The sequence below is a fragment of the Manis javanica genome, chromosome 2, assembly GCF_040802235.1.
Source record: "Manis javanica isolate MJ-LG chromosome 2, MJ_LKY, whole genome shotgun sequence".
NCBI classification, from domain to species: domain Eukaryota; kingdom Metazoa; phylum Chordata; class Mammalia; order Pholidota; family Manidae; genus Manis; species Manis javanica.
In genome coordinates this window covers 11661026-11684481 of record NC_133157.1, presented here as the reverse complement: position 1 = coordinate 11684481, position 23456 = coordinate 11661026, and the positions used below count along the sequence as shown (strand labels likewise).

The 23456-nt window shown below is 45.1% G+C and overlaps 2 protein-coding genes across 2 annotated transcripts; one reads left to right on the top strand and one right to left on the bottom strand.

Annotated features, from left to right (window-relative positions):
• The first annotated feature begins 1923 nt into the window (after nt 1–1923).
• On the top strand, nt 1924–2901 carry OR1K1 (olfactory receptor family 1 subfamily K member 1). Its single transcript, XM_017675960.3, is given in 4 exon segments — nt 1924–2626; nt 2629–2652; nt 2655–2720; nt 2723–2901. Coding segments are annotated over 4 exon segments (972 nt in total).
• A 10799-nt stretch (nt 2902–13700) lies between these two features.
• Nucleotides 13701–21855, bottom strand: PDCL (phosducin like). The gene is made up of 4 exons (XM_017675993.3): nt 21635–21855; nt 20019–20195; nt 17883–18064; nt 13701–15982 (listed from the first exon to the last, which is right to left on the bottom strand). The coding sequence occupies exons 2-4, from the start codon at nt 20188–20190 to the stop codon at nt 15431–15433; spliced, it is 906 nt and encodes a 301-aa protein (XP_017531482.2). The 5' UTR covers nt 20191–20195; nt 21635–21855; the 3' UTR covers nt 13701–15430.
• Between the last annotated feature and the right edge of the window lie 1601 nt (nt 21856–23456).

Below are 23456 nucleotides of genomic sequence, written 5' to 3'. Positions count from 1 at the left end.
TAGTATGTCTCTGCTGTGACCCATCATGAGCCTATGTGAGTGTAACCATGTGCTGAAGGGGTGAGGCTGTGGGTCCCTAAGGCTGTGCACGAGGAGGTGATTGTGAGATCCATGAGGGGATCGAGTGTACTGGGTGTGCAAGAACAGGCACTGGTAGACGCTTGCATAGAATAGGTGGGCAACGAAAGCATGAATGCACACAACAGGTCCCAGTAGCTGCGCATGGGGCTATGAGCCTCCATGAACAGGAGTATGTGAACGACCGTCACCCTCTGGCCATAGTGCTATTTTATGATTGCATTTGATGTCTGTACGCTGAGCTGGGTCTGTGGGTATTGGGGTTTTGCTTGTCTGCTTACTTAGGGGTGAATGCGTGTGCTGGGTCCATATTTTGTGTATGATTGATCATGCCTGCGTATTTACGGAGACTGGCTTGAGGCAGGACATGTCTGCATGCCTGTATGGCTGTGTTTGTGATTACACATGAATGTTTCTGCAGACAGCTCATAGTATGTGAATGTTTATCAGAACTGACTCAGACACAGGTCAGGGCAGGTCCAATTTCCAAAAGCCGTTTTATAAACAGGCTTCCCCACTCCGTCCTGAGCCTCATCCCCTCCTGGAAAGTGAGACATGATTGGGAGTTTGAGAAAAGATACTCTACTGGGAGCCAAAGCCAGAAGATTCTTCTTATCCACTGGAGGAAGGAAAGGAAGACACTAGGGTAGGGAGGGCCCTTATTTATTATTTTTTAATAGAGAAGGCCATGGAAAGAACTTAGGAGATCATTCCCCCACACAGATGGGCTCAGCAAAGCCTTCAGCAAACCTGTGCCCTAAAATCCCTCTCCTTTTAAGACTTCCTCTTGCAGAACTCTAAGATTTCTGCAGTGAGATTCAGACGGGAAAGCACGGAGGCATTGAGACAAGTTTCTTCTGTCCTTAAGAGTTAAGTCTCTGCAGCTGGCAGGTGTCTTTGTCCACGTGAGTTTCTCACAAAGGTTTGCAGGTTTGCTTGGTGTTCAGTGCCTTCACTTTCATGGACAAACTTTTCCAGGGATATGGAGATGCATCGAGAGTCTTTTGTTCTTTTTTTTTCAAGCCTGAAAGTATCTTAATTATTCTCCCTCACTCTTGGTTAATATTTTGGGTTAGGATAGAATTCTAGGTTCAAAGTATTTTTTTTTCTTTCAAAGTTGAAGATATTGCTCGACTGTATTCTGTCACCTACTAATGGTGAAACATTTGATGGCAGTCTATTTATCTGGCTGCTGTTAGATCCTCGCACCCCATGCTCTTGGGAGATACTGGGGGCCTTGTCCTCAGAGTTCTAAAATTTTTAGTGACCGCAGTGCTGGTCACTCCCTTCCTGCTCATGATGTGTGTCTAGGTGTTGTGGGGTGATACTCATTTTCATTATAAACAAGTGTGCCCGTCAGATCTGGAATTTGTATTTCTTTCATATGTTCCTCCCTTCCATTCTCATTTTTTTCTCACCCTTACTTTCCTAAAATAAATGCCTGATGGCCAGACTTACCTGCTGTAAGACCTCTTACCTGATCCTCTGTTTTATCTTTTCTTTCATATTTTCTTCCTTCTCTGGTCTACATCCTGGGCCATATCTTTTGTTCTTGTTTTGCTTAAAACCACAAAGTATCAAAGTTGGAAGCAGCCTTGAAGATCACCTAATTCAGCTCCCTTATTTTAGAGAGAGGGAGCCTAAGACCAGAAAGTAAGAAGTTTCAGGGAGGTAAAATGACTTGCCCACAGTCACACCTGGGCTGTCTGACTCCAAACCCACAATGTTCCTCATGGCCAGGAAGGCTTGAGCAACGTGCCTTTCACCCTGTGCCTTAGACACTGGGGAGATGACCCACCAGTAAAGAGGAACACATGGTGTTCTAGGTGAAGAACCAGCCCAGCTATGGATGCTGCCAATGAGTCATCGGAGGGAGCCCCATTCATTCTACTGGGACTGACAAGTCCTGGACAGCAGCGGCCACTCTTTGTGCTATTCCTGGTTCTTTTTGTGGCAGACATCCCAGGTAATGGGCTCTTCGTGGCTGCCATTTGAGCCAGTCCAACCCTCCATGCACCCATGTACTTCCTGCTGGCCCATCTCTCCTTTGCTGACCTCTGCTTTACCTCTGTTACTGTACCAAAGCTGTTGGCCAACTTGGTGGCCCATGACTGCTCCATCTCGCTGGCTGGCTGCCTGACCCAGACGTACTTCTTCTTTGCCCTGTGTGTAACTGACAGCTGTCTCCTGGCCGCCATGGCCTATGACCACTACATGGCCATCCAGCACCCCCTCCACTATGCCACAAGGATGTCCCGGGCCTTGTGCACAGTCCTGGTGGGGACAGCATGGCTAGTGTCCCACGTCCACTCCCTTCTGCATATCCTGCTCATGGCCCGCCTGTCCTTCTGTACCTCCCACTTCTTCTGTGACCACCAGCCTCTCTTGAGACTGTCATGCTCTGACACCCACCACATCCAGCTGCTCATCTTCATGGAGGGGGTCACAGTGCTGGTCACTCCCTTCCTGCTCATTCTCGCCTCCTATGGGGCCATTGCGGCCGCAGTGCTCCGGCTGCCCTCAGCTTCTAGGAGTCTGTGGGCTGTGTCCACTGTGGCTCCCACCAGGCCATGGTGGCCTCTTCTACAGGACAGTCATCGCAGTCTACTTCCAGCCCACATCCTGGTACGAGCCAGAGGCAGGGCCACTGTCATGTACACCGTAGTCATTCCCATACTGAACCTTGTCATCTACAGCCTCCAGAACTGTGACGTTTGGGGGCGCTCTGAGGCCTTCTCACTGGATGGAGGATCTCAGCTGATAACTGCTGAGGCCTGCACCCCACCAAGGACAGGCCGCACCACCCACAGTGACAGTTCATGAATGTGACCGTTTGTTCTGTGCATTCTCCAAAATCATAATAATAGCTATCATTTTCTGAGTACCTACTATGAAGCAGATCCTTGCCTGATTTCACTTTATTCCCACAACAACCAGGCAGGCAGATATTATGACCCAGTTTTACAGATGAGGAAGCTGGGGCTTAAAAAGAAGAAATGACTTTCCAAAATACACCTAATTCTTAGGTGGCGAAACCTGGGCCCTTTCTGCCACGTCATTCCCTCTGCCAACAGTCACTCCCACGTATTGAGGAAGGATTCTGTCATTTCCTAAGGACTTAGAGCCTTACAGGAGGGTGAACCATCCCAGGTCTTGCTTTGGGGAGATGGACCCTTTATTTGCCATCACGTCACCATGTGTTCTCAAATAAATTGACTTCTCAACTGTTTGGGACAGGGATAAAAGTTCGTATGTCCATGTATCAAAGGCTGACCTCTCCCTGAGCACAGCCTGTCATACAGAAGGCACTCTGGACTTAGATGAATAAATTATTGCATCTTTATGCTAATAAACATTTTAAGCTCTCTATTTTTCTTATTCTATGTTCTCATACTTGTAATTTCATAGAAGGAGCATGTAATAGGCAGGCACCATAAATTAATAAAGTAAATTAAGCAAAGGATTGATGAAGGGACAGAGCATAGGCACTCGGGGCAGATGGGAGAGGTGTTTTTTTAAGCCTTTATCACAGGCCTTCACTTCACTTATTTTTACCCACAAAAAGCATGGGTCCTCTTATTGCCAGTGTATGAACCAGGCTCAAAGATGGTGGGTTAGGAGGGGGCAGAGCCAGATCATGCCCTGTGCTCCTCAAGTTGCTCGGGCATATTTTAACTTGACCCATAGAATCCAGACCCCAGGTCTGGGGTCTCAGTGAAAGAATTTGCAGGAAGAAATCCCAGAGAGGGCAGGTGCAGGACACGTTTTGGGGTCTGAAAGGCCCTCTGTGTGCCCCAATTTTTACCAAGCAAATTTATCAGGTGGGAGCTTGTCTCCTTAGGTCAGGCCCCAGGCCTCTGTCCAAGACATGCCCTCTCCCCACGAGCATGACCAGTCCACGTCTCTCCAAGAAACCCACCCCTACCTCCCACCCCACCGGAAAGGAGGAGGGTGGCGGCGATCTGAGAGCTGGGCTATCCACGGGCCTTCCAGCTCCCACTGAAGCACCTGCAGCCACCTGGCCTTAAAACTGCTCTGCTATGCTATTTAGATCTAAAAGGAAACTTGAAGGTCTTTAGGTAACTTTAGTGAAACAAAAATACTTATACAGAAACATAATATATAAAACAGGAGAAAACAAAGCAGCACAGGGTAGGCAAGGTGAGGGTCAAAGTCCTGGAGCCCACCTTCTCAGGGCTGAGAAGCCCCTGATCTAATCCAACCCCTTCATTTGACAAGATGGGAAAATGAGGTCCAGAGTGGTTAAGGGACCTACCCAAGGTCACAGGGTCAGGGACAGTCTTCAGGCTTCCTTGCTTGCCTCTGCCGTGAAGCCGAGCCCATCCTTTCCTGCCACCCTTCAGCCCACCCCACGCCCTAGGTCTGTGATGTCAGATCCTTGTGACTCTGTCAGGAGCCTGTCCCCTGCTGCGTCCCATAGCCTCTTCCTCTCTCTGCCTCTCTGAAGCTTCACAGAGTGGTCCTGATGCTCATCAACTACTGACACCTGTGCCATCAGCCCTACCCAATGCATAGGGAATGTCGCCTGCTGACCATCAGGGACCTTGCCTGAATTCTGTGTGTCTCTAGAACCGGGCACGGAGAGTGGGGGTGACACACTGTTGCCTTGTCTGTCTTCAGGTCATCTTCCAGGAGAGGAGAGGGACACAGCAGGTTTGGGGGACTGCCAGTGCTTTGGGGGACTGGTCACCCTGCTCAGATGTCAGTCCAGGAGCTGGCCCCATCCCTGGAGGGGCAGCTCTCGCTGGCCCCACTGCCACATTGCAGCACAGGCCAGGTCAGGCCTCAGGCCTCTGGCCAAGGCATGCCATCTCCCCATGAGCATGGCCAGTGCCTTCCACAGCATCACCATGACCTATAGTACAAATGCTGCTCTCAGGTCTCACAATGGCCCAGTGAGAAATCCCCAGTTTGAACTGAGGAAACCTGAGGCTTAGAGAACTGAGGCAGCTTGTCCTAGGTCATCCTTTGAGCCAGTGTAAGTCCCAGAGCCCCCTGGCATCATGCTCTTCCTACCATACCACAAACCATCATTCAACTCCACTTATTAAATACTTACCAGCCAACTGCTCTGTGCCAGGCACTGGGCTTAATGTTGCCTGGACTACTTCTAGACCCACTAGGACAGAGAAGAGAAGGATATGTGAACACATAACAAGCCTTAGCCACCGGGCTGTGGGGCTCTGGGATTCAAGTCTGCCCTTCCCCCTAGACCCGGCCTCCTGTTTTGCTTCAGGTGCCCTAGAAGAGGACATTGACCTGAAGGCGAGAGCAAACCCCTCCCAACCTCCAGACAGACTGTGAAGGATGTCATAAATCCACTGAAGAATTTTTCCCTACATCTTCTTTAAATGAAACATAAAAAGACCAATTTTTAACACCTTAAGCAAAATTACTATATGCAAATGACTGCCTTGTTTCCAGGCTCTCCTGGAAGAGCTCATACTTATTCCAGTGAGGCTGCTTCAGCTCTAGGGAGAGGGCAGGACATCGTCAAAAGGCCTGTGAGCTGCACACAGAAATCTGCTCCCTCTCACTCACCCTATTCCCCGAGTTGCCCTGAAATGACTTCTGGCCACTTTTCAGAGTCAATCTAGCTCACCCTTCCAGCACTGATATTTTCAACCCTTCAGTTTATTCAAAATAACATGTAGCACTATGAACACCTCATTCAGAAAAATAAATGTGTTTCAAGAAAAGAATTTGTCTGCCTCTACACCCTCTTATTGCTTTATAATGTAAGTCAGCCTTCATTTCAAAGGTACAGCACTTAGAGGGATGTTAGTAGTGAAAGATCATAAATGGCAGACTGATTGCTCCTTCTAAGGGTACAGAGAGAATTTCCACTAGCTGTATAACCTTCTTTCATGCCAGGGCTGCCATGGGGAACATACAGCCACAAGCCATGAAAATAAAAACATAAGAAGGCTCAATGCAGAGATGACTATATTAAAATACCAGGACTGGATCAATATTCCAAGAAGCTGATAAAGCAAGTGGCCTAGCTCACTCCGAGTCACGGATGCCAGCTCCTCCTAGTCACAGCTCCCTCCTCCTGTTTCCTCTGCTCCCTTTCCCCACACGTGTCTGTCCTGTTTTCTCTTTTTTGTTGTTTGTGTCCTACTTCCTTCCCTTTTTGCTCTCTTCTCTCTCTCTTACTCTTACTTACTGGACGCTGGGACCACAGACAGTCCTTGCCCTGACAGCCATCACAGCCACGTGGATTACGATCCAAGCCAGACAGGGATGCAAAGTGTGACAGCATCATCAAAGCGGCAGCAATGACTTGGCATCGGGAGTGGAGGCAGAGTTGAGGACACTCAGGGAGGAGTCAGGGAGATCACATCAATGGCCCCAGTTCACTGTCCCTAAATCAAGCCTTTCATGCCCCATTTATGACTCTGAGTCCAGCCATGCAACTTGCTTTGGCTATAAGGATATTAGGAGGCAGGCATGAAAAGAAGCTGTGATACGGGGCTTGTCTTCTGTGTTTCCTTCATTGTCATAAGAAGGACATGCCCAGTCAGCCCACTGGTCCCAAGAGGAGAATGAGAGACACAGGGAGCAGATCTGCTCCAGTCAAGGTGACCCAGGCAAGCCCAGAGTAGAACAGAGCCCCCAGCTGACCTGCAGGTGCAAGAGCAGCGAGGCCCCAGCTCTCCTAGTAACACATGAGTGAAAATAAAGGATGCATGTTTTAAGCCACGGAGTTTTGGGATGTTGTGTTACGTAGTAATAGCAAGCTGACAAAGCACCCATAACTATTTCTGATAGTTGCCATTTTCTCACACATGACATGTCCCAGCCCCCACATGTCCCGAGGATTCCTCTACCATACTTGCTTTTTCTGGGGGCTGATATTCTTGCTCTGAGCATGTTTCTGCCCTCAAGCCTATGCCAGTCTACTCTCTGGGGTATGCATCATAGATTTCCACTGGGCTAGAAGTGCCTGGAATTCAGAGTCATGGCTCTCCCTTTCAGAACTCACAACCAAATCCATCTTCTCTTGGGAGATTCAGGTACATCTCTCGGCTGCCTTCTTTGAAGACTTTGTATTCACTCCCAAACTCAGGTTTCACCTACATGGGAACATTTTCAGCTCCTCCCTTGTGGGAAGGAAACCGAAATTGGCAAAGGCTGGAAGGATGAGCTGAGCAAAATTAAGCAAACAACCCTCTGTTTGGCAGGTAGCCAGACCCCACACAGACAGACGCAGACACCACCACCCCCTGCCCTCTGCAAAGACCACAGAACTGACAGTTGGTAAAACCATGGACAAGACCGCCACCACCCACATCATGAAATCAAGTGCGCACAGACCTCAGAAACCCCGATGACAAGAGAGGACATTCACTTAACATAGGCCAGGTTTGGTCCTGGTGGCTCTGCATTCATCATACCATTTAATCCTCATAAAAATCCTGTGCAGCACACCTTACTCTCCCCATTCTACAGATGAGGAAATCGCAGCTCAAGGAGTTAGCTTGCCCAAGGCTCCAAGCTGGGAAGTGGTAGAATGCATTTGAGTGGACATGTGTCTCTGGGCTGAAATGAGGGATGGTGAAAAGTCCTCGCCTCAACTCATTATTATTCCAAATCTATTTAACACACACCAGAATCGCCTGGCATGCTTTCATAAAATGCATATTTTATGCTCCACCTCCAAACTTGGTGAACCAGTAGGTCAGGGGTGAGGGCTAAGGATTGCCTTTTGAATAAACATGCTAAACGTTGATGCAGGTGGTCTACAGGGTGCACTTACAGAACTCTTGCAAGACTTTAGATTGCCAAAAGGAAAATAGCATGCTTGCCCTAGTGAATCTGTGCTGGTTGGGAAGTGTTCCAAGGTGACAGAAAGGCTGTAGGAATATATAGCTCTGGAAAAAATGGACAGTGAGGCTTATCATAAACCCTGGGAAGAGAGAACATCCTTTGAGATTAATTTGAGGTTTCCTAGTTCTCTCTTCTCTCTTGAATTTGTAGAAATCCAGAGAATCAGAGTCTTGGTTAGTGCAGGCTCCTATAACAAAATACCAAAGAGTGGGTGGCTGAAACAAGAGACATTTATCTCCCACAGTTCTGGAGACTGGAAGCCCAGGATCAAGGTGCCAGCAAACTTGGTCCTCAGTGAGAGCCTGCTTGGCTTGCAGCTTTTGGCTGCATCCTCACACGCAGGAGAGAGGAAGCTCTGATATCTCTTCCTCTTCTTAAAAGGACAATAATCCCATCATGGAGGCTCCACTTGCATGACCTCACCTAAACCTAATTACCTCCCAAAGGCCTCACCACTTGATACCACCACATGGAGAGTCAGACCTCAGCATATGAGTTTTGGGTAGACAAACATTCAGTCTGTAACAACCAGCTTGGTCTTTGCTCCATTTGCCCGGGATGCCTCAGCATCTAAGGGAAAGAGTCCTGGTCCCTATCAGCCCTCTGCGCTCCCTCCTCTGTGCTTCCCCCAGCCTTCTGTCTGCCCCTCTTGTGGGGTATCCATCACACTCTTTTGGGACTGCAGGTTTTTGTCTCTCCTCCTCTTTCCCTGACCCCCAGCCATCCCTGACCCACTAAGAAGTCCTTCAGGGCAGAGAATGGGTCTGATTTCCCTTCTGCCTCCAAATACCAAGTATGGCTGAGAGGACCAGTAGGAAACATGTGTTGAAATTAAGGAATGGACTAAGGGGGGTCCTAAGGTGGGGCTAAGGGAATTGCTGGGTGGGTTGAGAATGCTTCCAGGCAGATAAGAGAATCGTTTGGAGGAACAAGATGAGGACAGAGACCTGAGGCCTTCGGAGTAGAGGGACAGCTGTGGAGGCCACAGACCGGAGGAGCTATCATTTCCTGACCACCAACTGTGTTAGTCATTTTGCGCTGCCATAACAAAATTCCACAGACTGGATGGCTTAATTGACAGAAATTAATTTTCTCGCAGTTCTGAAAGGCAGAAGTCCAAGATCAAGGTGTTGTCAGGGTTAGCCTCTGGTGAGGGCTCCCCTCCTGGCTTGTACAGGCTGCCTTCTCTCTGTGTCCTCACATGTCCTCTTCCCTGTGCACATCTGGAGAGACAGAGTGTGATCTCTGTTGTCTCTGTGTCTCCTCCTCTTCTTATAAGCACACCAGTGCTATCAGATTAGGGTCCCACACTTATGCCCTCATTTAACCTTTACTTCCTGAAAGGACGTATCTCCAACAATCCCATTGAGGGTTAGGTTCAACATATGAATTTTGGGTGGACGCAGTTCAATCCATAACACCAACCACAAGGCAGGCACCCCTCATCTCTTCCCAGCAGCCTCTTTGGGTGAACATGACTGGTCCGTTTATAGGTAAGGCTGCCAAGCAGAGCTAAGATCCTGGCTTCTAAGCTCCAAGTGCCTGGGTTTAAGTCCTGACGTTACTGTTCATTAGCTGATTGACCTTGGGTAAACAGGTCACATGAGGATAAAAATATCTCTCTGGTGTTGTTATAAGAATTATCTAAGAAAATACATATCAAGTGCTTAGAAGAATGACTGGCACACAGTACTTCTCAGTACACATGGGTCACTCACCGTTAGCCGGTAGGGGAGACAGAGGCAGGAAGTCATGGGGATAGATGACAGCCTTGGGACTTGAACACAGAGACTGTGCTCAGAACTAAAGCATTTAGGGCTCATAACTTGGGACTGGTGGGTGCCCACTGCCTCCCTCTCCTCTTCCTGTGACAGCCTTTCTCAGCCTTAACTGACTAAAATATGAAAGTTAAATATATGTATGTTGCATTCATCAAATAATCTTTTCTTTGTTATTCATTAGTAAAGTCTGTGAATGTAATACTTTCTGGTTCTTTTTCCTAAAACATATTCTCTAAAATGGCTTGTATGTGGTACTAAACATCACCCACGGGCCTCAAATCCCAAGTCTGTGGCTGGTTGCTGAACAGGAACAAACTGTCCCCTGTCCTCTGCTGCCACCAAGTGGTCATATGAGTTGTGACCAGCATTACCTCAGGCTTTGGCAGGGCTGGGGCTTGACTTGAAACTGTTCTTTGTCTCTCAGCACATGTAGGTAGTACACCTCTGACTAAAGATATGTAACCTTCCTGGAGAAGGAACATGACAGATAGCCTTCCGTTCTGTTGTGGTGAACTCCAGCCTACGCCAGTCTTGGCGATTTTCCCCACTTAAGCAGCAAACATTCACTTATGACAACTCACATCAGAGACCAGAAATGACAGGACACAGTCCCTGTCCCCAAAGATTTGTCTGATGTTTAAAAAAATACAATTCAACTTTTGCAACCACACATGTGAACAAGGTGTTACCCTGCAGGAAGGGGAGACAATGATCATGTTCCTGGGACTTTCACATCTCACATTTAGGGAAAACTTTAAATTCTTTATTAAATTAAATATAAAATGATAGCATGAAGGCAGCAGTAGAAAATGTATTGAAACATTTCTGTATGTTAAGCAAAATGCTAATTACTTTACTGGTATTGACTCACAGACCTCCCAAACTACTGTTATTCCCACTATACAGGATGGAAAACGAAGGCACAGCCAGTTCTTGATGGAGTCAGGCTTTGAGCCCTCAAAACTTTTCTTAACCAATGTCGCCCTGACCTGTAGGAGCACACGGAGTGTTATGCTTCTTCCCGGGGAGCAGGAAAGAGTTATCAAGAATTGGAAGAGGATGTGAGAGTTGAACTAAGTTTTGATAAATAAGGTTTTCCTGAATTAGCAAGGGAAATGCTGTGTCTTAAATAAGCTTTTTGTTTGTTTTTTGGATAAGTGGAATCAAGGCCCTGTGGGGGATAGATAGCAAATAAACAGGGACATTTATAGAATGTTCACTACATGCCACACCATGCTAAGAACTTCAGCTCATGGAATGAGCCCTCACAGCAGCCCCCTGAGAGAATGCCTATGATTATCCCCATTTGGAAGCTCAAAGCTCAGAAGAACTAAGAAATTTATCCATGGTCTTCACATAATTCAAAAATAAATTCTTGGGCTAATGCTAAAGGAATAAAGACGGGGGTGAGACTTTTCTGCGAATATCTTTTTACATAGTGCTGACTTTCGAATTGGGGAGAAAGATACACCGTTTCAAAGTATCACATCACAGATTACTTGCTACTTGAAAGAAGAAAATGACTTTACAATATAGAGATCTGGCATTCTCCTCCTTAACTAGATGATTAAGCCTAGGATTACCGAGCGGACATCAGGTGATCCTGAGGCAGTAAGAACTATGCAACATCATTCCAATCACATCATTGTCAAATAAGGAAACAAATGGAGAAATCAGAATGCAGGGTACTGGGTAAGACAATTGGCCTGGACTTTTAAAAAGCCTCTGATGTGAAAAGCAAGACCAAAGCAAGAGGCTGTTCCAATTTAAAGTGACAAAAATGCAATGTGTGTGAACCTGGATTGGGTCCTGGATTTTTGGAAAAGATTATTAAAGAAACTGTAAGAATAGGGAAAATTTTAATATGGCCTGTGTTTTATTATGGCCTGATATTGTTGAATTATTGTTAATAATTTTCTTGGGTGTGATAATGGTATTGTGGTTATAAGAGACAGTGACCTTATTCTTAGGAGAGGTGGCAAAGTCTTTGGGGACAAAGTCAGGATATCTGCAACTTACTTTAACATGGTTCCACACTAAAGAGAGATACAGCCAATGTAGCAAGATGTTAACGCTAAACGGTTACTGGGAAAGCTGAGTGAATGGTATACAGGCATTAAGCATAATATTCTTTTAATTTTCTTGTAAGTTTTGTTTTCAAAAGATTTTTTTTAAACATGGATTTATAAAAATTTTTAAAAATCATTGATTCATAAAATTTGTAAGTCTAAAGGGTCTTAAAAGGTCATTTAATTCACCCCTTATTTTACACAAAAGGAAACTGAGGCCTGGTGAGAGGAAGAACCTGTCAGAGGGCACATGGTTGGTTACCAAGAGAGCTAGAGTTCATGTTCACGATCTGATTGCTGCCTCCCAGAGTGACTTTGGAGACTTTGGGAAGGACATTGTGCAGTCATGGCAGAAATGGGGACCCTTCGTGAACATTGTGGGTCAGAGCCGGTCCAGACAGGAGTGTTCTGATGAGAAACACAAGCAGGCCCCAGTGACCCAGGGCTCCACCCAGCTTGGCTCCTTTTTCTCATTTAAAATTCTCTTCCTTAGTTTCTTCCTCCAACCTATTCTATTACCTTTCTTATTCATCTGATCTATTTTATTGTCACTTGATAACTTTGCTTTCTCCACCAAGAACATGACATCACAGAAACGGCAGATTTTGGAACTAGAGAGATCTGATTTAAAACCCTGCCCAGGCACTAGCTGTACAGCTTGAAGTAGACACTTAACCTTGCAAGTCTTCGTTTTTTTTTGTCTTTGAAAATTAACGGCTTCCTACCTTGAAAGGAAGTGGTATTTAATGTGCCAATATGTTCACTATGAAATGTTTATTGGTTCCTTACCAAGTGTCATGCACAGCTGTGGGCACTGGGGATGATACACACACTTACTTGAAGGTTGACTGTTCCAAGTATTTTTATTTGAACTGCCTCATGGTACACATCCCCATTTCACAGATGTGGAAACCGAGTCACAGAGGGGTCTAGTATCCTGTCCACGGCTAGTAAACGTCAGCCCATTCAGAGTGAGCAGCGGTCATGCCAGACATGGGGAGGAAACAACACCCGCATTTTCATTCCGGAGGCAAGGGAGACCTGGACAAGATGGGGACATGGTTTGTGATAAACAGATCTTAGTCACACTTTCCCCCAACTCCATGACTAAAGAGGAAAATCACATCAAGGAGAAAAGTGATCTGAGCACCATCCTGTTTCAACTCCTGCACTGCTGTTCCTTACTCAAAAAAAAAAAAAAAAGACAACAGTAGTGAGCTGTTTTGTGACAACTGCTGTCACTCCTTCATCCATACGTCAGCACTTCCCAAACTTGAACAAGCCTCAGAATCACCTAGAAGGCTTGTAACAAGCGTGCTGGGCCATTAGCAGAATTTCTGATGTGGTAGATCTGGGGAGAAGCCTGAGAATTTCTATTTCTAACAAGTTGCCAACAACTGATGCCACTCGGGGGTCGCACATGGAGAACCACTGTCCCAGAACCACCCTGAAGCAGGTATGGCAGAGGTGGAGAAACTGAGCTTCGGGAAGGCTGGATGCCGCACTAGAAGCTGCACCACTAGGAAGGGACAGAAAGAATTTGGACCCAGTCAGACTCCCAAGTCTGTGCTGTTCCCACCACACCTTAGTGAAAGTTTTAACACTCTAAGAATTCCCATTCCATGTCTGGACACTTTACTCTGGAATTTCTGTTCCTGAAAGGCAGTCAAGATTCTGTAAGTAGGTAATATATTTTAATTTCAAATGCGAAGAGATGGTCTCTAAACACTGTTTTTAAAATGTTACTGCCCATCTACCCAATAATTCCTCTTCTAGAAATCTACACTAATAGTCCAAAATATAGCCCAAAATACAACGATGTTAAGTGTTTTAGCCAAAAAAGTGAGTATCTAAATATCCAATATTAAGGGACTGGTTAAATAAATTACAGCACATCCAAATGATGGACTATTACAAAGCCACTAAAAATCATTTATTCAGAATGTTTATAACCCATTAAAGTATTTATGATATTAAATAAAACAGAACACAGAAGTAAAGCACCACGCTCTCAAAGCTATTACAAATATTGAAAAAAGACTAGAAGAAAATAAATGAGAACACCGACAACAGTTATTTCTGCTTCTAATAATTTTCTATACTTTATACACTTTCTACAATGAGCTTTTTAAATCAGAAAAACCCACTTGCTCATTAACTACAACAGATATTTTCAAGATATGTCTACAGTCAATTCCCAAATAACCAGGAAAAGCAAAACTGAATTTAAAGCTAACATTTTAATTCCAGATTACATATTCCCTGACCCTAGAATGCACATTTTTTAAAAGTATAAAACAAGAGGAAAAAAATCAAATGACAACCATTACTATAAACAGAAATAGGAAAAAAAAAAAAGACTGGAAAGATACCTGTAAAAATGATAATGAAGATTATTTTTGGTCAGTAGAATTATAGGGCTTTAAGCCTGTTTTTAACTTAACAATGTTTAGTACATTTTCTATAATGGACATCTACTACCTTTGTAATAAAAAGTCTTTGCTGTTAAGAGACAAGCACCAAGCAAGTTACACCCTGTCTATACAATGGAATATCAAGAGCCACTTTTAAAATGTTGTAGGCTCTTTAATAACATGCAAAAAAAGTTTGACACGTTAGCTGACCATGCTCTAGAACAGTGTGCTCAGAAAGATCCCATTGTGTTATTTAAAAACAAACAAAATGTCTATGTATACAAAGAAAACACCTTGGAAGGAAATGCACCAAAATATTAATAGTGTTTTACTCTAGATGGTAGGATTAGAGATTATTCTAACTTTCTTATTTTTGCTTCTGTATTTTTGGCAAATTTTCCTCTATTGTACAGTAGCTACTTTACCAATGTGCAAAAAAAAAAAAAGGTTTTAGAGCTACATTAAACCAAAAAGTTACCTTGTTAAATAAACGAGCAACAGACAAAGAGATGAGCAGGTGTATCATACTGAAAGATCCTCCTTGTAAATATGCTTCCCAGTCCTATCCCTTTTTTTTTTTAAGTCAGGCTGGTCTTTTGAGAGACTATCAAGAAGGCAGCAGCATGGATTGTTTCTCCTACTCTAGATTTAATAGTGTTTGAGCAGGACACTGACTCCAGCAACAGATGTCACCCTCTTGATGGGGCAAATACATATGGTCTGGAACCTTTCAACAAGACTCTGGAGAACAGGGTCAGGGGAAAAAAAATTAACTGCCCTCCAAGACTATGGATCTGATTATAAGTAAATATAATTGGTAATCATTTGATGAAGGAAATGTACTATTTATGCTGCTAATAATAGACTAACTGTAGAATTATACTCCCAGACCTGGCAGAGACCTCCCTGAGATCCTCTGAAGACAATTTCCAGGACACTGTTTTAAGGATGCTATGTAAATATTGCCTGGAAACAATAACAGAAATGTCATGCTAAAGAATCTTAAGTAAATAGTCCCAAAGCCTAGCCTCCTGTTTATACAATTTTAAGTAATTTCATTGCTAGTCATAAGGTGATTCAGCATTCTGATTTAATCTAAGAATTTCTTGGCTTTACATTTAATAAAAAGGACTACAATGAACAGCTGAAAAGCAAGACGCAGGAAGCAACAAAAATAAACACATAGCCATGTGTCTCCCAAACAATGAGAAATCTATGCAACCACACTATCTGTTCAATCTATTTCCAAATCGCTGTCCTCACTGTGACAGGTGGTGGAGTTACGCACAGACGCCAGCACCAAGACTTCCTTTTCTGGGAGCAGCCCAAATTCCTGCAGAAAAGCTTCAAGGTCCACAGCAAAGAAATCTTCCCCCAGTTGGTCAGTGACACGAACAAAGTTGCCAATCAGTTCGCCCCCCTTGTAGATGAGCAGGGTGGGAAGGGCATTCCTGGTGAACCGAGTGCTGGCCCCAATTACTGAGCTCTTCACCCGGCAGAATTTGATGGCTGGGTACTCCACAGCAAGGCAGATCATGCAACCGTTCATGGCTTCAGTCCCCGGAATGCCATCCTCATAAATATGGACCATGATGAGGGTGCTTTTCTGTTCTTTATCAATCATGTCTAGAAACCCTTCTCCACTGGGAATCTCAAAAACCTGCTTGAATTGGGGCCCCCTGTGAAGCTGCTGCCACATCTCTTCCATTCTCTGCTTCCGGTACTGCTGGAGGAACTCTTCATCGTCTTGGCCCTCACTTGTCACGGCAAACTCCTTCAGAGTCATCTGCAGGGGGACCAGCAGGTGAGCACAAGAAACACAAACCACACACTGTGGTAACACTTACCACATCCTCACGTTCATGACATTTGAGGCTCCAGGCTAAGGGCTCTATATGCTTCACATCTCACCAGAACCTTACAATACCCCATTGGAAAGGGGCTTTAATTACTCCTGTGTTACAGATGAGATTTTAAGACTTGAAAAACTTACAGGGAGCAACTGTAAGCCCGGGAATCACACTAAAATTTTTTAAAACCCAGGCTTTTAACTGGTGCACCATGTTGCCTCTCAATCCAAACGGGCAGCATCAGTTAGAGTCACTTCAGGAGCTTTTCTCTTTTTTTATCAGTTATTTCATCTACTGTTTTCTGTCATAGTTGTTGTAAAAAAACAGGACATTATGGAACTTAAAAAAAAAACTCATAATCTCTGCCCTCCACATGAACAAAACACAGTTACACACTCTCTAAAAACCTGTTATTCTTTATTGCCAGTCACATGCTGAAATCGTTTTTGTTTTCATAATAGCAATTGTGGTTGTACCAGTTAAGTTATAACCTACTTTTTCCACTAAACATTTTATTAAAACATAAATATTTCCTCGTATTTCCCAATTTTTGTAATAAAATTATACATAATGTGCCATATTTGCTTAACCACTCCCCTATTTCTGGCAGGGAGAAGTGCCGGGTCTGTAGGGCTCCCGCAGCCCAGTAGCACAGGGCAGCCCTCTCCAGACTGCCCTCATGCGGCCATGTGATGCATTGCCTCGTCTGGTCTCCCCTACTCAAGTGTAAGAAACACTGTGTCCAGTCGGCACATTGCCCCACAGCCAGCTGAACTTACAACAAAAGGGGCTTCCTTCTCCTGCCCTGGTACAGCAAGACATCCCTCTCCTGTAACAGGGCCTCCCTCTGCCTCACCCGGTACAGATTAGAGGCCGGAGGCTGCAGGACCACAACATGACTGCAGATGTAACTGCATCACCTGCTGCCAACACCATTCTTCTTTCTGCCCAGAGCTCTCCACCCTGTCTTGGCTACCAGAGTGCCTGCTTCTGTAACAGTCTTTGCTCAAGTCTAATGCCCAGAAATCATCCTCCTGGTCAAGGCAAATGGCTCCACGCTGAGTCCTCTTATCTGCTTCCTGATACTGCCTGTTATTTCCAGCCAAGAGCTGCTTTGGGCCATAGCCAAATGATCTCAGGCAGTCCCAGATGCTCGTCCACATTCAGATGGCATAGGGGAAAGGAAAGGTCCTTCTGATCCTGGGAAGGTAAGACAGAGTCAGGGACATGGTTCCAAACATCTTCCAGAGTGTCCATTTGCTTATTTTGTATTTCCTCGTTAGAAATAATTCTCATGAATAGGCTTCAAGTAAAACAGAGCGACATCACGGCAAGAGCAGGAAAATCTGGGTTAGAACCTAGTTCCTATTAGCATTTACTAGTTGCGTGCCCTGGGCAAGTTCCTTCCCATTCCCAAGTCTCAGTTTCACCATGTGTAAAATGGGAATTTTACCACCAATCTCAGAGAGTTATTTCTGGCCAAGGTAAGACCTCAATCAAGGACAGGAAACTCACATCTATTGGGCACTTTCAATGGGTCAGGCACTGTGATGCACACTGTACCCACACGGCCCTGTGAGGCAGGGCCACTGACCTCATCTAACCAATGACAAACCAGACTCAGAACGGAAGAGACAGAAGAGACATCCCCTCAGCCACCAGTGGCAGAGCTGAGATGCAAACCCAGGTGTGCTGGAGTTAAGAAAGGACTCTAGACTTTCCCCTGCATTACACAGCTTCTTGGAGGACAAATAAAGATCCTACATCTCTTGAATCCCTAATCCTAGTTACAGCAGCCAGGGAAGCTTCAGAGAGCAGCTGGGTGTTCCTAATTACCTTCCCACTGATCTTCTCCTGGAGGTCCTTCTGTTTCTGCTGCTCCTCCTCTTCATCCAGATGGGACCTGCAGGTCATTGAGAGCTTCTTGATCAACCTTTCCATCTCCCGGCACTGTTCCTCCCTTTGCTCTGTCTCTAATTGTTTGAAGCGGCGCCAGTCATTGATCACACCTTTTGGACCTGAGTTGGGGGTGAACATGGAGGTGATCAAGAAGAATGGGCAAGGAATTATGGCCAGCCACATCTGTCTAAACTTGCTCCATTGATTGCACAGTGATGCTCACGCAGCAGCATGATCTACATGCAGGGATGTCCATCCAGCATGGTTTGCAATAATTAGAGGGTCAAACTAAGCCCCAACAAATGGGAGTTGCATTAAATAAATCATGATTCATCTACTCTAAGGAAAATAAAGCAATTCTTAGAAAGAATGTGGTAGCTAGGTAGCTATATGTATCCTGTCATGAAAGATGTTCAAATATATTAAGTCAAAAAAAAGAGCAAAATGCAGAATAATATCATGGTATGATCTGATTTTCAGAAGAATTGCGTGTACATGCATAAATATTTATGGGTATTTATATATGCATGTGTACACTAGTATATTCACAGAAAAAGGGCTAGAAGGATATCTAAATTGTTAACAGTGGCTGTCTCCAGGTAGTGGGATCTAAGGGGCTGGTGAGAGAGAACTTTCATCTTTTCTTTCTACTCTTCTATATTATCTGAATTTTTATAACAAGCTTGTGGTAGGGTGTGCCGTTATTTCAGCTCTCCCTAAGCCTCCTTGCCCCCCGCCATGTGACTTGTAGTCTTCTTGTGGGATGAGTACATGTATCCCCAGCCCACTGATGTTGGACTTGGCCACAGGACTTGCCTTGGCCAATGGATTCCAAGAAAAAAATTTAGGAACCATTACATGTTTTCAACAGTCTGTTCCTTTTCTCTACGCTTGTTCATGAAAATGGCAAGTCCCAAACAGGGGTTGCTCCTTCAGCCTAGTTCCTAGAATGAGAGGACATAGGAGAAGCAGAACGGCTGCTGACCCACAGGCTGCATGTAAAACAGAGAAATAAACCTTTGCTATTGTTAAAAGCCACTGAGATCTGAAGGTCATTTGTTACCACAGCAAAAAATATAAAAACCTATATGAAGAGAACTTTGAAATACTACCAAGAAACTCTAAGACAGACCTGAACAAATGGAAAAGCGATTCTGTATTTCTGACTTGAAAGACAGCATCACAAGGGTGCCGATTATCCCTAAATCTATGTATTTAATGCATTCCCAATGAAAATACATGATTACACATATATGTGCATGCTCCTAGATTTGCTTTAGAATAATCAGAAAGCAAAAGTTGGGGAAATAATGACACAGAAAAGTACTGAGGGTGACACCAGCCCGACCAGATATTAAACTGTATTATGATACAATTAGAAGAGTGGGATATAGCAAGTAAAAGAGAAATCAATGCAAGAGACAACATAATATAGCTAAAGACACAAATATAAACAAAAATTCAGTACAGAGTAAAATCGACACTTCAAAACAATGGAGAAAAGACAACTTATTCAGTAAAAAAACCACGACCACTCAATTTAAAAACGAACAGAGTTTATGAAAATACTCAACATTATGAAAAGAGGCTCAACATCACTCTTAAAAGGATAGAAAATAAGACTACCCTGAGTTACCATTTGTCATCCATCAGGACGGAAAGATCAGAAATTTTGATAATACAGTAGGAGGGCAAGTGTATGGGAAAATATCATATTACTGGTTAAACTGTAAGCCAGTGCCCTCTCAACTGACCGCAATCTGGAAATTTTAAAATGTAAGAATGTAAATATGCCATTTGTAGGATTTATACCACCAATATATGCATACCTGTGATTTATGTGATATCAAACAACTATTAATTTGAGAAGCTGAATTCAGATGCAGGTCGCTCATGCTGCTCTGCATAAACATTGGTATTGTGCAGTGAGATGGCTAGAAGCATGCACAGTGAAATGGTAACACTAGGTTATTTCTGAAAGTGGGACTGGAATTAGAAGTGATCAGGAGACTTCTGATACATATTTAGCAGACATTTTTAAACCTGTTCCCCGAACTCAGGGATCCCCAGTACCTGTGTTAACTGAGATGCCTTCGCCAGCCAACTCAGCATCTACAGGCATCGAACTGCCAGCCAGGGTGCCCCTGCCTCTGTCCTTGTCCTCGTGGTCGCTGTCCTCATCCTCACTGCTGCTATAGTAGTACTGCAGCTTCTCCCCCAGCAGCTTATCATCCAGGGTTGTCATGGTGCCTGGGAGAGGGCAACAGATCAGGCTCTTTGTTGGCCTGAACCATAGACATGATCTGAAGAAAAGGGGCTCACCTGTGCTGTGATCCTATTTATAAGACCCTAGAAGCAATTTTTTCATAAGCAGCATCTCAACAAATCTGTACATGACCCTGCATAAGAGGGTTAACCATGTTCTTTTTCTAGGTGAAACTTAGGCTCAGATCTAAGGGAAGCTTCTTACCAAGCTTTACAGCAACTACTGGGGCTGGGATCAGACCCAGGGATGCCTAAGACTGAAGGTGTATGCCACTGTTTTTTGAGTAAGCTACACTGTACTAGCATGGTGACTTAAGAGGAATCTACTTACTAACTGGAGATTTTATTCACACATGTTTAGGTTTCTACCAACTAAGAACGCCGGATAATTTAAAAACTGGGTAAGAATTCTCAGGAAAAACAAAAAACAGCATCAAGAATGTGACGCTGAGTCACTGTTTGGCAAGTCATTCACTTGCCTTACTTCCCACTCTGAGGGTTTGGGAGGATAGGCTACAATTGGTTAAAAGGGCCCATGACAAAATCTTACTAATTCCCAAGAGTTTAAAGCACAACGATTAGATTGTTCTGCATCACAAGAATCCAGGCCCATCTGGGGAATAAGGTACAGTTTAGGCCCTCTCAGGCCTGCTTTCCGATCCAGGAGAGTGGAAAATCGCATCGCTACCACCCTCCTGTTATACTCCGTTACAAAGTGACTCTCCCAAGGGGCAGGAGGCTCTAGAAAGCAGGGAACTGCAATATCCAGCACAAAGCCTCTGCACAATTTGCTAAATGCCTATGGAGACAGCCTGGATCGGTGCGGGGATCTAGGAACCCTAGCAGTCAGGTGGAGACAGGGGCGCACAGGGTTTGCGTAAACTGAGAGAATCGTGCAGGTACGTCGCTAGGAGCGGGGACCAGCCAGAACCAAACTTAAGAGGCGTGGATGCAACACGGTGGTGCACGGAAGGGTTGACACCGGTAGCAGGGCGTGCCTGATAGGGGCGGGACCAGCGGAGGGGCTAACGGAAGAGGCGGGCCCAGGGAGGAGTCAGGGAAAGAGGCGGGGCCAAAAGAGGGCTAGCGGAAAAGGCGGGACCGCTGAAGGAGCGCCGTGAGGGCGGAGCCAGTAGAGGGACTGCCAGGGGAGGCGGGGCCCTGCGGGAGGAGCCAAGGGCGGGGCCAGAGGAAGGGCTCGCGGAGTGAGGCGGCCGGGGCCCACGGAAGGGCGGCGGAGGGGTGCGTAGAGCCTTCGGAAGAGCCCGAGGGAGGAGGGGCTAACGGAAGGGCAGGTTTGGGAAGCCACGGAGACCGTGCGGGAGTTGGGCGGGCGGACAAGGCTGTCTTGCCGCGGCTCGCCGGCCACCCGTATTCCACCACCTTCCCTCGCCTTCTGTGCCCGCCCTTTCTTTCCCGCTGACCTCAGTGTACTTAACCGGCTTAGCTCAGTCTGGATGACTTCGGGCTGGCAGCTGTGGGCCCTTCGGAGGGAAGAGAGCGCCGGGTTGGAGACAGAGAAGTGGGTCGGCACCCCGAACACTAAGAGGAGACGCCGGAATCCCGACCTTGCGGACCAATGAGGCGGCCGTCCTGAATCGGGCAGACGCACTCTGCCCAATTGGAGGGAGCCTCTCTGGCGGCTGGGCGAAACTACGGGTCGCACATGGGGACAAAACACCTAGACAATAGAAATACGTTTCTGTTTTAATTTGAACGGGAAGCTACATTATGTATGACCAGCTTTGAGCAATAAGAATAATGTACTTAGTTACTTTGAAGTTTACGAAGCCGTTCTTAACCACATCATATCTATTAAAACTGAAGACAGACTTAGAGACATTAAGTAATCTGCGCAAGAACACACAGCCACTGGATTAAATTTGTTTTAAAAGAGAGGTCCATGACAACTACACGCAATGTGACCCGGGATTGGATCCTGGAAGATAAAAAGGACATGACTGGGACAACTGACGACATTGAATAAGATCTATTGACTAAAAATAGTACCAGTAGTTTTGATAATTGTATTATACAGTTATGCAAGATGTTGACGTTTGAGGATTCTGGGTGAAGACTATAGGGGAACTCTGTACTATTTTTGCAACTTTTTTAAACCTAAAATGATTTAAAATTCTGAGCCCTTATTGAGATGGCTGATCCACAGCCATAAAGTAACTAATAGAAGCTTTGTGTAAACTGAATCATTCAAGCTTTAGAATAAAACACTCGTTTAAAATAGGGCTCTTAATTTGAGGGAGGGATTCGTTTGTTCTATGATCACCTGAAACTGTCTGCAAATTTGTGTATGTGCATACTTTTCTGAGTTAGGCTATCAAGAGTCAGAAGCCCCAAGCTTAAGACCATTCATTTAAAGAGATCCTTTGGTGACTTTTGTATTTTTGTTGGCAGAGTGAATAATGTTACCTTAATTATATTGGTGTGAACAGCCAAGCTGAATATGCTTGTGATCTGCTTCAAGTGACAAGCCAGCACCCACCAAGTGCCTCTGCATAGGAGATGTCCCCATAAATACTTGTTAAATGAATGCTTTGCTTTTAATTTTGTTTTTACTGATAGCTCCCAGAAGCAGTGTTCTTCATCATCCACGGTGGTTCCTTGTTCCTCAAAATTCACTTTAAGTTCAAGGCAGGAGTCCTCAAGGGGGTGAGGGGGGTGGTCCTCAGTGCTGCCCACAATCCTATTTCCCTGGGCAGGCTACTCTTCCACTCTCTCAGAGGAGCAGTTCACATCTCTTCAACACTCCCTCCCCTCTGACTTTGATTCTCATTTTATTTGAAAAGTAGAAGCAATCAGAAGAGACTGGCACTTGAGTCCACCCTCAAAATGTACCAACCACCCCCTGCATCTGTACCTAGTAATCACCCCCACAGCAGATCGCACTCCCCTAGCCTAGCAAAGGACTCTGCTCCTGCAATTACCTCCTCTGTCTCCCTTGCACGTTCAGGCTTGCTTTCTGCAGCATACTGTTTTCCTAGTTTTCATCTCAAAAAAATCCTCTCAGATATCATTTCCCACCATTCAGTTGTTAAAAATCAAAAAGTTTGACTAACATTCAGTGAGACTGACAGGAAATATTGCTGGTGAGTTTAAACTGATAACAACTCTTATGGCTGGCAATTGAGAAGTATTTATTCACTCCTGGAAGTTCATCCTCTAGATATACTTGCATGAATATATTTTGTAGTTAAAAAAAATTAAAAGCAAGATGGAGAACGTTATGGG

Excerpts from the sequence above, each read along its gene's own strand:
- PDCL (XM_017675993.3), bottom strand. The coding sequence starts at position 20,190 with ATGACAACCCTGGATGATAAGCTGCTGGGGGAGAAGCTGCAGTACTAC. Across the intron at positions 18,065-20,018 it reads AGGCATCTCAGTTAACACAG|GTCCAAAAGGTGTGATCAAT; the intron begins GTACTGGGGATC and ends CCCCCAACTCAG. Across the intron at positions 15,983-17,882 it reads AGGAGAAGATCAGTGGGAAG|ATGACTCTGAAGGAGTTTGC; the intron begins GTAATTAGGAAC and ends GTCCCCCTGCAG.